Source organism: Macaca nemestrina, chromosome 6, assembly GCF_043159975.1.
Source record: "Macaca nemestrina isolate mMacNem1 chromosome 6, mMacNem.hap1, whole genome shotgun sequence".
NCBI classification, from domain to species: domain Eukaryota; kingdom Metazoa; phylum Chordata; class Mammalia; order Primates; family Cercopithecidae; genus Macaca; species Macaca nemestrina.
The window spans coordinates 45,031,578-45,047,251 of NC_092130.1; the positions used below are offsets into that span (position 1 = coordinate 45,031,578).

General features: G+C 46.4%; 1 protein-coding gene across 5 annotated transcripts in view; it reads left to right on the forward strand.

Moving 5' to 3' along the window:
* The window catches only part of LOC105467125 (macroH2A.1 histone), a 65,357-nt gene that overhangs the window by 15,944 nt on the left and 33,739 nt on the right, over window positions 1-15,674 (forward strand). For all 5 annotated transcript variants that reach the window (XM_011716535.2, XM_011716538.2, XM_011716537.2 and 2 more), the window contains exons 3-4: window positions 13,014-13,120; window positions 13,551-13,748. In XM_011716535.2, the coding sequence (XP_011714837.1) occupies window positions 13,014-13,120; window positions 13,551-13,748 (305 nt within the window). The remainder of the gene's footprint in view (window positions 1-13,013; window positions 13,121-13,550; window positions 13,749-15,674) is intronic.

Below are 15,674 nucleotides of genomic sequence, written 5' to 3' on the forward strand. Positions count from 1 at the left end.
GAGCATTTGAAAAAGAATCAGTTCAATACTATGTGTCTTTGACATTTCCCTGATGATGTGGTATTATATGGCCAGCAAGTTAACCGATCCAAGTGGGTCAGGCCTCAGGGTTTGAGGCTAGAGCCTGGAAGCCACCAGGAGGTGGAATTCCACCTTCTCTGTCTTACCCAAGATGTGAAAGTGCAGCATAGCTTGATAACATGCTTCTCCCAGGGCATGTGAATCCAGCTGTAGAGCTCATAAACAGTTTTTATCTGGTTCTTCATGGTCCTTCTAAAGAGTCCACGAAGTTGTTGAGGAGAGTGTAAACATGATCTGAGCCTACTTTGTGAAGCAATGGGCCCATTTTCCCCTGCTCTCCCAAGGCCAGCAGTCAGACTATAATACTTGGATCTGAGAGGGGAAAGACCTTATTGCTTCTTCATACAAATATTTTCCTCCACTCTATGGCTTGTCTTCTCATTCCCCTAACAATGTCCTTTACAGAGTAGAAATACTTGATTTTCATAAAGACCAGCTTAGTAATTATTTATGGTATAGATTGTACCCTTGGTGTTGTGTCCAGGACGTTACTGCCAAACCCAAAGTCACCTAGATTTTCTCCTATGTTATCTTCTAGGATTTTTATGGGTTTGCCTTCTACATTTAGGTCTATGATCCAATTTGAGTTAATTTTTGTAAAGCATGTAAAGCTTGTGTCTAGACTTGGCTTTTTTGCATGTGGATGTCTAGTCTAGTTGTTCTAGCACCATTTGTTGAAAATCTCATTGCTATCTCGAAGATAAGCCATGTTGCCTGGAAATCTTCAAAAGTCAAAGGAATCTCACTGCTGTCTCATGATATCACTTTGAAGGGCAAAATGCAACTGTTATTTCTACCATCAGGGTCTACAGATGGGTAGACAAGTTCCATATGAAGGGCTCTGCTTTTGCTTGGGCCAACGGACAAGCACACAGCACGACAAAACCTGTTTCTGGAATCAGGCAACGAAAAAGGTGTGAACAAAATTAAGTGTGCCTTCTTTTCATCTAGACCTTCCATTTGGGATCTATTTACTTCTTATTGAAGTACATCCTTTAGAATTTTATTTAGTGAGGGTCTTTTGGTGATAAGTGTCCTCCACTTCTGTTTTTGAACATGTCTGTCGCATCTATAAAGTTTTCAGCCATCATTTCTTCAAACAGTTTCTCTATACTAGTCACTTCTTACGGAACACAAATTAAACCTATGTTAGTATTTTACTCTGTCTTCTGTATCTGTTAATCTCAGTCATGTTTTTAATTCATGTCTTTCTGGACTACTTTCTGGATAATTACTTTTCATCTGTCTTCTAGAACTATCTTCATTTTTACTAACTCTTTCTCCAGCCGTATCTGATCTGCTATATTAAACAGATTGAGTCACTGAATTTTAAATTTCAGTCATGATATTTTCATTTATAGAAGTCCTATTTCATTCTTTTTTGAATCTACTTGACTTTTTTTTTTTTTGAAATAGGATCTCACTCTGTTGCCCAGGCTGGAGTGCAGTGGCATGAACATGGCTCACTGCAGCCTCCGTCTTCTGGGCTCAAGTGAGCCTCCCACCTCAGCCTCCTGAGTAGCTGAGACTCTAGGTGCATGCCACTGTGCTTGGCTAATGATTGGCCATTCTTTATCATCTTTTTTCTCTTCATTTTAAGTTTTACTTAAATATATTTCACATGATTATTTTATATTCATTATTTAAATAATTCTAATATATGGAATCTTTGCATCTATTTCTGCTGGATTTTGAATCATTGTTAGGAAAGCTTGCCTCCTTCCAAAGCTGTAAAGACTTTTCTTCATGCTTTTGCTCAATGTTTTTATGGTTTTTCACATTTATACTTTGACTTATTTGGAATTTACCATGTTGTATGGTGGGAGATAGGGATCAAGTTAATTTTACTTCACATGGTTATCCAGTTATCCAAACACAATTGAATATTTCATCTTTTTCCTGGTAATCTGAGATGCCACCTTTATCAGACATGAAATTTCTAGATATAATTAGGGCTATTTCTGGATGTTTATTTTCTGCTTTATTTATCTGTCTTATTATATACTTATTTCCCATATCCGTTAGGTCTTTGTCTTTTTACTTTTGTTGAACTTATTTTCTCTAATAAGTAATAACACCAATGGTAAAATTCACACGCTATCAAAGGATATACAGTGAGACATGCATTGCCCTTCCGGCTCTTTTGCATATCCAATTATCTTCCCAGGAGATAATCCATGTTACTAGTTCTTACATATGTTACATGTCTCTTAAAAGATGATCTTTTTCCTTTTTATTTAAAAATAAATCTAGAAAATAAAATGCAAAAATACAGGAAATGAAAAGGATAATGGGCACATGTAGTATGCAGAGGCTGTCTTATTTATATTTGGGCCAAGATCTTGGGAGAATATGAGATCTTTGATCTGCCCTTAATCCCTCAACACCCCTAGACCCCCTCAGCTAACTCAAGGCTGACATGGGACTGTGAGTTGAGGCCTGCCTGGATCTTGGGCCAGCCTGGGGCTGCGTTCCTTGGGATGCCCCTTGGGCAGCCTGGGGCTGTGTTCCCTGGGTTGATAGCTTTATAGTTCATGCTGCCTGCTACGGAACCCAGGTGTGTGTTCTAAAACATGAAACTAGGCCTGGGCCTTGGAGAACCTCCCTTCACTGCCATCCTTAATCACCACTGACCACTGCAGTGCTTAGTTCACTTGTTCAGTAATTTATTTGGAATGACTGATTTGTGAAAGAGTTAGGTGCAAAGTCCCAAGCTGGGTGCTGGGGTCAAAAGAATCACGGTTGATTTCCACAGATTTATAGGGTGCCTGTGACGTGCCTCACATCAGAGCCACATTAGTGACCCCAGGCCTTCCCCACCCCTCCCTCACCTTTGTAGACAGCTCCCAGGACAAGGCCAGATACTCTGCAGCTACATGGTAAATAGTTTTTTATTGAAAGCTAAGAAGACTAGTTAGAGGAATGATGAGTTTCACGGGGAGGGAGTATTGGTAATGTCAGATGCTACCAGGAAATTGATGAGGATGAGAATTAAACTAGACTCCTGTATTTTTAAATGAAGCATGATTAGGATTAACACGGGGGCAGAGTGGGCCACACCTGTGTGAGGGGAGGTACGCAGCAGGTCAGCTGTTGCTGGCAAACAGGAGGGAGTTAGAAATGTAGCAAGGGCTGATCCTCATGTCTGCCCAAAAAAGCCATGGAGGAGGTCTCGGCAATACCTTGAAAAGCAGAGGAAGTCAGGAGCTGCCCAGCTGATTAGAGATAGCAGTGTCCCAGGAGTGGGACCCAGCATCCCAGGCGTCTTCCATGGATGACCATCAGGACGGGCTTCTAAAAGAGCTATTAACACTTTCTCACTGAAAGGAGAAGGAAGTAGGTAAGAATTCTGCAAATGTCTTCTCTCCCACTGTCTTCCTGTTAAAATATCAGCAACCGATAGAACATATTTACAGTGTTTTTGCTTGTTTTCTCCCGCCTGAAGGCTTCTATGTCTAGTCAAGTCAACCCAGAGTAAAATCTCCTGAAAGCGAAGAGCCACTCCTCAGAGCTATAAATAAACTCTAGCAAGAAGACAAACCCAAAGGGTATTAATCATAGTTAGCCTCCCTCTGTCTCTTCCCACCAACCCCTTCCAGGTCTGGTTGCCAAGAAGATGACATAAACCCTCCTTGGATTTGCCGGGCTGCTTCTCTCAGCCTACCGCTTTGACCCTGGCTTCCCTCCCTTTCTTCCTCCTCTTCCCACCCCACCTGCTTCCTTTTTAGGCAAGTGCATCTTCCATTTAGTGACCTGAACGTGTGTGTTCCCTGGCACCCAGTGCTGGGCTCTTTAGAGGCCCATAGTGGCGCCTGATGCTGAGATACCCTCTCGTGGGGTTGACATCACCCCATCTGCCTACAGGGGACACTCTGGGTTTTTATAGAAGGCGCGTTCCCTGCAGAGCTGTGGGAATCGTGAAAACAAACCCAAGGCCTCTGGAAATGGCTGATGTGTTGGTTTCCCTTGCCGTCAATATCCTGATTGATTCTCCTTGTGGTAACTGGTAGCTGAGGTAGTCTTTGGTTCATATTTATGTTGCCTCTATAAATCTGAGTGTTGACTGCTAAAAGTCAATATCTGCTGTTCATTCAGAAAATGAGGGTACTTGACTTAACTTGAGTAGCATTGTTTTTCTTGCTCTTTTACTCCCACCCCAGGCCCTGGCAGTCTCTAGTCATATTCTAACTGTGGCTTGTAATACTAGTTTCATGGACATGGGGGGAAGTGCTCTGAGTTCTACGTAAAGGTGGAACAGTTAAGTTCCAAAAATCTGCAGTATGTTGAACAGTTACTGTGTGCTAGGCACTGATTAAATGCTTTATATTTGGTAACTCATTGAATCCTCAATCCACCTCTCTTTCTTAGGAGCAAATTGAGGCTCAGAGTTTAAGTAACTTCTCCAAAGTCACACAGCACAGAAACCTTAGCAGTCAAAGGAATTGGACCCCAGAGCACTTCATTCACTTTGCATTTCCTTTGCCTTGAAGCAGCTAGCGGACACCTCAGGAAGACTGGTAAATGCCTGGTCCCCACGGCTGGCTTGATGAAGACACAGCCTGAGGGGACAGACTCTGCAACAGTCATGGGTGATTGCCAGAGACATTCCTGTGGCCTGGTATGGACAGGGAGGACAGGGTTCCTGCAAGATAGGCCTTGAAGGACAGGCAACCCTGGACAGGGATGAGGAAAGTCTAGAGCACGCAGACAGGAGGTGGGTGTGAGCACAGGAGGGGCGAAGTCCCCTGGAGTGACATGTGCTGGCCTGCAGGGAAGGGGCGGTCTGGTGCATGTTGGAACTGCTGCCGTAGCAGTGGCAGAGCAAGTGACGTACTGGGCAGAGAGCTGCCCTGAGGAGCCACAGCAGGCCTCGGAGAGGGCAGTGCCCAGTCAGGTGTGGGGAGCTTGTGTCACTCAGTGGTGCTGAGGAGGACTGGAGATGGAAAGCTTTTTGGCCAGTGTCCTTTATTGTCCCCTTAGCGAAGAGGAGGTGGAATCCTAGGTGTTGGAGGTCAGGCAAATCCTTAGACAAGTGGCCCTCAGTGTCGGGAATCCACACAGGCAGACAGCACAGAGGCCAGGCTGGTAAAGACCCCAGGAGCTATAGTCCCCTCTCAGGGGCCTCCCTTTCTGTGACACACTCACACTGCTCTAAAAACAGCCATGAAAAAAGAGTCTTCACATGCTCAGAACCTTTTTTTTTGGGAGAAGCAGGATTAAGCAGGCTGGGGCAGAGTGTCTGAGGGTAAGGGTGCTTGTGACCTGTGGTACGAAAGACCAGCTGGGGCAGTGGGTAGCAAAAGTGCCTGTAGCTTCTCATCTATCCAGCGTTTTAATTATTTTCATTTTGAAAGGAAAATATACAGAACATAAATTCAAACAGCACAAAAGGGAATAGAACAAAACGTCTCCCTCTGAACAAGTCCCTGATTCTGCTCCCAGTGGGCAAAGCTGCTCCCCTGTCTTGATGAACATGTGTAGCCCGATCACAGACGTCGCCGCCTCCCCCAACACAGCGCAGCCCACGAAGTTCACTGTTCTGCTCCTTGCTCTTTCCCTTTGAGTCCATCTGGGAAATGGTACCATGACAGGGCTCCTTAAATGAGTTTCCTCTTTACATTATACTCTTCAAATCATTTCATTTCAGCAGACATTGCTGATTGTTCACCCCTTCCTGAGATGAATTAAGAACAAATGGCTGTGGTTTTCCCTATCAAAACAAACATACATATTAACCATTTCCTTGTAACTTAATTGAGAGTCCTTGACAGCAAGTGATTGGTGGGGCAGAGAGTCCTGCCCAGCTGCCAGCCAGGCCTTGGAGTAGAACAGGTTTCTCAGGGCCTCCGCAGGCGCCTTCTCCTTCCCAGGGCCTTGACTTCTACTGCCTGAGCCCCTGGCTTTACACACCCTGCTGGGGTCAGACAAAAGCCCCATATCTCTTCCCAAGGTAGAGATGCCTGTGGGGGCGCCCTGGTGCTGTGTTCCATCAAGGCAGGTCTGTCTGGCAGCACCGAGGTTAATCAAGTTCAAGTGCATTTTTCAAACATATGTTAACTGTTAAGCATAACAGCAAAGAGTAAACTATTGGCAGAGGAAACACCAGGTTTTCTGTTGCTTTTTTCCTCCTTTTGGCACAAATCCACCCGTCCAAATCATCCAGTTCTAGATAGAGGAAATCGAGGCAAAGGAAGTACAGTTTTCTCCTTGTAATCAAGCTTGTCATACTTTTTTAAATAGTGCAGTTGTAGCCTCAACAGTAGTAGCTTGAATTTACTGAGTGTACTAACCATTTTACTTGGTAACTCATTAATCTCATAAGCCTAGAGGTAACCTCAGCTATCACTCCTCCTGTATAGAATAGGAAACAGGTTTAGATGCACTTGGCCACATCTTACAGATAATTGCAGGAGCAGGGATCCAAACCCCGACAGTCTGTCAGCAGACCCCGGGCTCTCACCACAGTGCCATTCATGGTTGCTGCCCTCCACTGCAGACAGAGTGGGTGGCTGAAACAGCACTAGAGGTGAGGAAGGCAGAGGAAAACTTCCCTGACAAGGAAGATATTCGGGCACTGAGTTGGGTTGGTGGGTTAGATTAAGGTAATGTTTGCTAAGAATCATAGCTCCCTTTTGTTATTATGTATAATGTAAACTTTGAAATAGGGCTGAAAGTTCCAGCCAGTGGAGCTTACTTTACAGGTTCCCAAATTAAGCTGCATTTCCATCTTATTGGGAGACTTTGTGCGAATGCAGAAGACGGGACCAAATGCTGTCTCTGAGACCCCTGGCTCCTGGACTTTTCGGAGGAGTCTGCAATGGGCTTAACAACAGTAGATGAGTTTGTGTCAGACTCGGAACCATCTTTGGAATACTATTTTCAATCACTGCTATAGGTTTTATTTTCTCTGTGGAATTCTGGTTCTTTTGAGGCCCCTGGGACAAGCAGATGGAGAGCTTTGCTGTGGCCCAGAGCTCCGAGCTGATGGCTCGGCAGGCTTCAGACCCTGCCACTCACCTCCTGAAAAGGTGGGATGGGGGCAGTGGATTCTGGGATGTGGCTGCAAACACTTGGAGCCACCAAGGGAATTGGAGGAGGTTGTGGTGTGGTCAGAATGCAGGAAGCTCTTAGCAATCACCTTCCGATTGGGGTTGATTGGGTTAAGGCCTTCTGGAATGGTGTAAAACAGATCTGAACTCAAAGGGCTGCTGATGGAAGGATGATGAATCGAAAGAAATACAATAAACAGATTGCTTGTCATGTTGTTGGCTTTGTAGCAAACATGTTTTCTCCTTGGGATTATGTGAACATTTGCTTTTCTTTGATTTCTGGTTGTTATTTTCAGTATTTCTTTTGTTAGATGAGCTCTGTTTTACAGAGCTTCAAACAGCTCTGTTAAAGCCCCTGACTCTTATTGCAAGGGCTGTGTTTAGAGTTTGGCGCAGCCTCAACACATCACCTGTTAGCTGTTAGGAGTCTAATTCTGCAAACCATGACTTCATCTTGCTGAAGGAAGATAGACAAAATGCTTCAATACAACAGATATGTTTTCGTTCAAGACATTTGGAAAAAAGAAAAAGGACCCTAAGCCTTTTGTCTCTGGCTGAACTTGGAAAGTAGACCTGTCAAAGGTATTCATGTTCAGACGGCTGGTCTGTAGTAAAAAAGGCTGCCAAACCATGCTGTTACCCAAGGATGTGGGAATTTTGTCAAGCGGCCTTAAAACAGTCATGTTCAATGAAGCTGGGGAACGTTTGGCCCAGGGTGCCTCTGCAGGGCTTGCAGCTCTGAGGAGAGGGGATATGGTCGCATCATCTAGGCCACTACAGATGATGGTGCCAGCCACTCAGTAGTTGCCGGAGACTAGCCCTGGCCAGGAGTGAGAACCTGAGGCTTATGTGTTTTGAAAGACAAAAATCTTAGAAGAGCTAATGAGCTGGCCAGTTTGCTCACCATTCAACCTGTTCCCTTTGCACCATTTATAATTGGGAACTTTACCACACTTACAATCCTCTTCAGAGCGGACCCTAAGCGCCTTGGGCCCCAAATCAGTCTAGTATTGGTCATTGGAAACAGACTGTCACCGACTGAGAAGACTTGGCTTGATGGGGTGGAGAACCTGGTATGGGGTTCTGTTTTTTCTAATTGTTCTTTTTCCAGTTTCCTCCTGTGGTTTCTTATGGATTCCATTTATTTTGGTTACAGCCTCCAGGCTGCGGCTCTTGAAAATTCCCTTCAAGGGAGGATCCAAGGGCTGAGCACTGGAAACTCTGGAGAAAAGGATTTGTGTCCATAGATCTGGTGTTTTCCTGGTTATCTTTCTCAGAATCCCTTTTCTTTTAGACCGGCCACAGACAAAACATTTAGAGACACACAAAACCTTCCATTTTATGAAATGAATTGAGTGAAAGAATCCACCCTCCCCCTCGTAGGAAGGCATAGGCTCCATTCAGATTGAGGCAGAGGCTGAAGTTGGCTCTGTTCTAGCCTAGGAGAAAGCCCTCCTTGCTGGTGGGGATGTGAGGGCCATCCCAGTGTGCATGGGGGGCAGGCAGGAATTGCTGTACAGCCCTGAGCCTGGGGCCTCCATTACTTTGCCCTCCATATTATTGCAAAGCAGAGGATCACTTACAGGGAAGAAAACTACATCAGGACATCTTCTTTGGTGACGTGTGCCTTGCCCCAATTCCTCAGCAGTCACCCTCTCTCCCCCTCCTACTGCCTCCAATAGGAACATGCCCTGGAGAGCAGATGGGAACTGTTCCATCTTATTGAGTTGCTGGCATTTTGCACCTCTACTCTCTGCAGCAGACAACCCTTTCTTAGCTAGGAAAGCCCTTTACAATGGCTTTTTCTAAACCTGGACTAAGGATGAGAGGGTGGGTATTACTGATGGTTGGCAAGGGATGAGTGTGTGCTCTAGGTTACTGCTTTTGTTAAGTCGGGCACCCTCCGTCTTCCCTGGCCATGGTGAAATGCCCCAGCCCTCTGCTGCTGCAGCGCAGGAGAGAGGTGGGGCACTGAACATACTTCTCATAAAAGGTGTGTTTCTGAGGTGCTCTGTCCTGTGTGTCCCTTAACGATGGGGTTACTATGGTAACTATCCATCTGAAAAAAATGCAAGCGTAAACAGAAGATAAAGCTCTTGCTCAACTAGCTGGAGGGTGGATCTATGCCCTTCTTTGTTATCCCTCCTTGACCCAGCTCCCTCCTCCCTACCCACAGGGCTGAGGGCCCACTCTATGACGGTAAGAGTATGGGGAGGCAGTAATTTTGGCTTGCGTAGATCAAAGATGAGCTGGGGTTTTGCAAAAAGGAAGAGTCTTGGATTTGGGGGCTCCTTGGTAAAAAGCAGCAGAATGACATCCCTGCCCAGTTCTTTCCAAGGAGCTGAGATGCTCCTTCCTGCCCCTCCTCATCCACCCTGCTACTCACTGTCACTTACAGGTTGGTCCAGTGTGGCATCCCTGATTCCCAGTTGAATAGCAAAACATGAGCACAGTCCTTCAAGTTTCCCTAGTGGAGAAACTGAGTCTGCTGAACTTTCAGTCACAAAGTAAAAGCGTAAGGGGGTAAAGCTTGCAAAGCCAGGAAGAATGTCCTCTAGCTCCTGGAGAATCCAGCTTCAGGTTTCTCAGCCATTGTGCTTACTTCTGGGCTACTCCATTGCTTTCTTTTCTTCTTTATATACTGCCTGCCCTCACCCAAGTCAGGGGCCCAACCACACTTTTCCAGGTCTTTTTATCCATCATCCTTATTTTTCCTGCACAAAAAAAAGTGAAGGCAGCACTGCAGAAAATAAAGACCACATCCTTCCCCTCCTCCCCCACCCCCAATGGCCACTGGGCCTTCTCTCAGGAAGGGCCTTCCTCTAACGTTTTGGGCAGGAAGAGGAAACAGGCCACCTCCACTTTCCTGAGAAACTACCTTCAAATGATTTTCTTGCCAAAGGGTTGGACTTAGGACTTAGCAAAACAGGTCACCACTGTGGGCATTCACCTTCTCCCTCCCTTTCTCTCTGTTAATGAGGGGCAGGTAAAGCATTCTTAGCACATTATGGTCAAAAGATTGTAATCCATCAGCTGCCTCCTGTATATTCTGGCTCTGCAGATACCGATGGCCCAAAACTTCTCTGTGGCCTCCAAAAGGGGAAGGTTGAGGAAGGGAGGGGAAGCCAGCAAAGTGGGCTACAGCTCCGTGGTGCTCGATGTGCCTCTCAGGCCTTCCTGCTGCAAGGATTCTGCCCAGGGCCCATCATGGCTGACTCTCCCTCCTGTTTCATTGCTCCCAGGCTCTGTGTTCTTGTTGGGCTTAGACTCTTGGTTTGGTGTCCTCTTGGGCCGTGGGCAGGACAGTGGCATTGCGGATGTGCTCTCCCGTCTATGAACACAGGAGAATGAAGGGCAAGCTGGGCTGGCCAGGCAGGCGCTTCTGCATTCACGGTATCCAGGGCCCAAGGTCACATAGGCATCACAGGCACCTTTTTGGCCTGGCCAAGATGGACCCATCACTGCTGGGCATTGAGACAGTACCACGATCAATGATAAGGTAGCTTCAGTGAAACTGCTGGGTGGCCATCTCCCTGCTCCACTGGTAAACTAAACTGTGCTGACACTGGTACAGGGAAAGGAGTAGCTTTGTGGAGACTGATGGGTGAAAGTGGGAAATGTGAGCCCCTCCACAAGATTCCATGTAAGCACTGGCTATCTTGCCTTCCACCCTGTCTTGGTTTTGTGGCTCTCACACGTATAAAGCCCAGGTAAGGGACCCTGTGGCATTCTTTATCACTCTCTGTATCACTGGCATGTGTATCCCTGCAGGCCTGGGAACACTGAGAAGACAGGGGCCTCATGGTGTGTTGGGTCCTTCCTGCCAAGCACAGAGTTGTGTGTCATCAGTGTGGTGATTACCGAGCAAAGGAATTCCTGCCTTGGATTTAGGGGGAAACCTGCTGTTTCAAGTGTGTCTGATCTCCTCCCGCCCCCACCCCCAAAGCTAATACGAGAGTTTCCTTGAGTAGCCAAGCAGTTTTTTAGCTTTACACACATACAGCAGATTTTTTGCATTGGGTTGAGCTGTTAGTACCTCTTAAAAATGTATGCCCTGTGTCATACTGTAAATTTTTAACACATGATTTTCGTGCAGCTAGAATTTTGTTCCTAGTTATTTCATAATGATTCTTGAGTGCTGATGTTGCTGGAGAAATATAGTGTTTACAACATAACTAAATATTAGAAATTCTTTAGTACTGGAAGGAGGTCAGACTTGAGTTGGGCCCAGAAGGGTGGCCCAGAAGGGTAGCCTAGAATGAATCCCAGTATGGGCAGAATTGCAGAAGTGGAGAATATAAGATCCATTCTGGGTCTATCCGTATGCCTCACTAAGAAAACAAGGAGACAGTGATGAGGTTGACAGGTTACCAAGAGAACTGTAATGCCAAGGAGAAAACCAGGTCTTGCCAAAGGGTACTTCCTAATTCCCACCATCTTTGGTGCTGTGGAAAACCTGTCTTGTCATGTGAGACTGTGCCCAGGTGGCAGGTAAATCAACTCTAACTTAGTACTAACTATGGGTTATGCTCATAGCCCTTCTAGTTTTTCTTTTCTCTCATACATTTCATTTTGAAAAACTTCAGACATACAGAATGTCAAGAATACTCTTTATTTCATCACCTTACATACTTATTTCCTTGTGTTAAGAACTTTTAAAATTTATTATTTTCACAATTTTTAAATATACATGATTGTTAACTATAGTTACCATTCTGCACAATAGATCATTAAAACTTCTAACTGAAACTTTATGTCCTTTGACCAGTATTCACCCCGACCCCACCCCCAGTCCCTGATTACACATAGAAATGAATTCATGCTATATTTTCCATCTGTACCTGGCTTATTTCACTTAGCATAATGTCCTCCAGGTTTATCCATGTTGTTGCAAATGACAGAATTTCCTTGAAATTCTGTCTTATAAACATTATAAGAATGTTCTTATAATCATATACCTGGATTTAACAACTCTTAACATTTTGCCATATTTGCTTTATTCCTTAGAGCTTTTTCAGGATGGAGGGCAAGTTGTAGGCATCAAGATGCTTCACCCCTAAATACATCAGCATGTATCTCCTAAGAACAAGGGTGCTCCCTACAGAATGGCAATACCATTATCACACTTAAGAAAATTAATAACTCCCTGGGTCTGATACCCAGTCCACATTCAGATCTCTTCAGTTGTCTCCAAAATGAGTTTCCTAGCTTTTATTAAAAGAATCAGGATTTCATCAAGGAGTGACACATTATATTTGGCCGTTATGTCTTTTTAGCCTTTTGAATCTACAATACCTCCCCGCCCCCCCACACACACCCTTTAAAAAACGTATTTATGACATTGACTTTGTAAAGAATCCAGTCACATCCTTCTAGTTTTGCATCCAGATGTGCAGGCATTCAGCATTGATGTAATCAACAAAGATTGGTTAACGGGCCTCCTCAACAGCAAGCCATCCTGTCCTTGAAACCCTATAAGCAGACATGGTATACTCTCAGGGACCACGCTGAAGACTTTGGGTTTGGCCCTGGTGACATCTGCAGTGCTGACTGCAAGCACCCTTTCTGGGAAATGGGAGCTGGAACTGGGTTCAGATCTCAGCCCTCCCACTCACTCACTGAGTGATCTTCGGCTGGTCCCTTCTCCTTCCTCAGCTTCAATTCCTTCATCTCCCAAACAAGGGCATTGTACCTGGGGCTTCCTAGGTCATACTCAGCTTTGCCATTCAGCACCTCTGTGACTCTGCCCACAGCTTTTCACCTCAGGGTAGCTGCTTCCTGAAGTAGCTGCCTGTGCCCATTCCTGGCACTGTGAACATGGGGACTGGGGCGGGGACACATGGTCCTCTAACATGACCATACGCTCATCTCTGCTTCCCACAGCGGAGATTCTGGAGCTGGCTGGCAATGCAGCGAGAGACAACAAGAAGGGACGGGTCACACCCCGGCACATCCTGCTGGCTGTGGCCAATGATGAAGAGCTGAATCAGGTATGGGGCTCTCCCATCTCCCACTGATGTTTGAGCAGGTGGTCATACTGCCCAAGAAACATAGCTGAGTGGCTTTGGTGTTGGCTGGTTATGAAAGGTGTGGACTGCAGGATTAATTAGCAGCTTCCCTGCCTCCCATGGCAGTTTTTCCCCAAGGCCTTACTGGGAGTGTTGGGGGAAGCAGGATAAAACAAGGTATTTGGCTCTCCCAGAAGGAGAGAGATGATCTAAATTCCATTTGAGTGAGGGACTCTGGGGACTGGATCCCTGAGCAGTGAGCCTGAGTCCTGGCAGCATCCTCATGGAGGATGCCATGGAGGAAGGAGCTGCACCAACCCAAAGCAAAAGACTGTCCTGGGCAGGGCTGGCTTCTTGAAGGTTAGAAGCAGGGTATCTGGCTCACCATCTGCTATTCTGGTTTTCCTGAAAGCTGCTAAAAGGAGTCACCATAGCCAGTGGGGGGGTGTTACCCAACATCCACCCTGAGTTGCTAGCGAAGAAGCGGGGATCCAAAGGAAAGTTGGAAGCCATCATCACACCACCCCCAGCCAAAAAGGCCAAGTCTCCATCCCAGAAGAAGCCTGTGTCTAAAAAAGCAGGAGGCAAGAAAGGGGCCCGGAAATCCAAGGTACGTGATTTGGCTGGAATGTATGAAGTGGAATAGGATGGGGTACAGATAAACAGGGTTACCAGGCCTCCCCGCCACCGTTCCCCTGTGGGCTCATCCCACTGATGGGAGAGAATAAAGGAGGAACATGTAGGAGCTGATTACACTCCAGAAGGGCTAATCCAATACAAGTAGCCAGAGTCAGGAGGCCCTCCCAGAGTCTGGACCCAGTTGAAGGACAGAACCCCTGTGGGCAAGGTGGATGGATGGTGGGCTTTCAGGGATAGCCTCAAGCTGGAAGGACTCCCAAGCTGGCCCTTTCAGGGAGATGCACACACCTGTGGGAAGGGGGCTTCCCTGTGCTAGGGGACAGCCACTGTCTAGTCCTGTGGCCAGCTGCCTGCATACCCTGATGCTCAGTTGCAGAACTCTCGTGTTGCCATGGCTGCATGTCTTCCATCAGGGCGCTCCAGACAGTTCACTCTAGAATGGTTGCTTCTGTCAAGGAGGAAAATGGACGTATTACTCAGGTGCTTCTTCCTGGGCCTAACTTGGATTGGCTGGGTCCTAGGTGCTGGAAACCCTCTCATTAGTATCATCTGATGTCGTCTTGGGTGGGGAAGGCCAGCAGACTCCAGGTCATGATCCTCAGTGTAGAGGAGCACCCTCCGGAGGTCCAGGCCTGTGACTGCTGTGCTCACCTGTCTGAGCAGGAGCTGGAGACTACAAGGCAACTGGGATACATTTTCTGTGTTCCTTTGCCGAGTCCTACCTGTCAGCTGTTGTCATAGCCTCCAGAGCCAACAAACAATGGACAGTGCCACCAAAGCTTGGTCTCTAAGAAAATGGAATCTAGAGGCTGCCCTGCTCTGAGGTACCCCTTAAGGAGTCCTCCTTCTGGCCTCCCGCCAGATCAGGAGGAAATTACCCCTGGCAGAAGGTGACCTCTGTATTTTGCAAGACTCTCAAGAAGAAGTTCCTGGAAATGCCCTGTGGAATCTAATGATGCAGTGTCAGGAATTTCTTCCTACATGAGCCCAAATCCTCTTACCTGAGTGAGACAGTGAGGACACCTTCCCAGGACAGGCTCAAGGAGCTGTGACCAGGTAGACAGAGCTGTCCTGTCAGCATGTCCTCTCCTTTGAGCCTGCCTGTGCCTCAGGCAGATTGGCTTTCACCTGCATGCAGGGACATCTTCTGTGACCCCCCAACCTTCTCACATCCACACTGTTTGTGGAGCTTTCTTTAGTTGAGGTGGAAGAGTCTGTATTTCTTTGCATGCACAAAATCTAAATTCCTCTTGCCAAATTGCCACCCACCCTTAGGCCCAGAATCACTCCCAGCTCTTTGAGAGAGAAATCCAATATTGAGTGTCCTGTAAGTTATTTCCAGACACTTGCATTCCACCTAGCTCACAAGTCCTGGAAGAGGCTTGAGGCCAGGCAGGGATTTCACAGAATGCTCCACTGCTCATTCCTGCTAACTATAGAATTAGCAGATTGGACAGTTTCTTTTTCCCTTTCAACATTTGCAGTTGGGAGGAGGGCAGGGAAGGGAAGGCAGGAGGAAAGTGCTTGTGCAACCCTTTTTAAATGTTAAAAAGGCAATGAAGATATTGAATCTATCTTTTGATTATGAGCCCCAGAGACCTGGCTGCCCACAGAGCAGGGCCCTTGGTGCTGAGGACCAGCAGGGGCAGGACCATGTCCTCAGCTTAGCCTTTGCCCTGGCTGTGTCCTGAGCCATCGCCCTCCTTCATGCGTTCACTGTTGATATTTGAGTGGGTCTCTCAGATGCCAGTATCTGCTGGCAAACCTGGGCTGAATCTTGTTCCCGTTACTCTAGTCTTTCTCTAGTAGTTTTTGTTGTATGACTTTCTGAACTTTCCAATTTACTAAACACTAGGAATTCATCTTACTTTTTGGACTTGAAATATTTGGAGCGGGG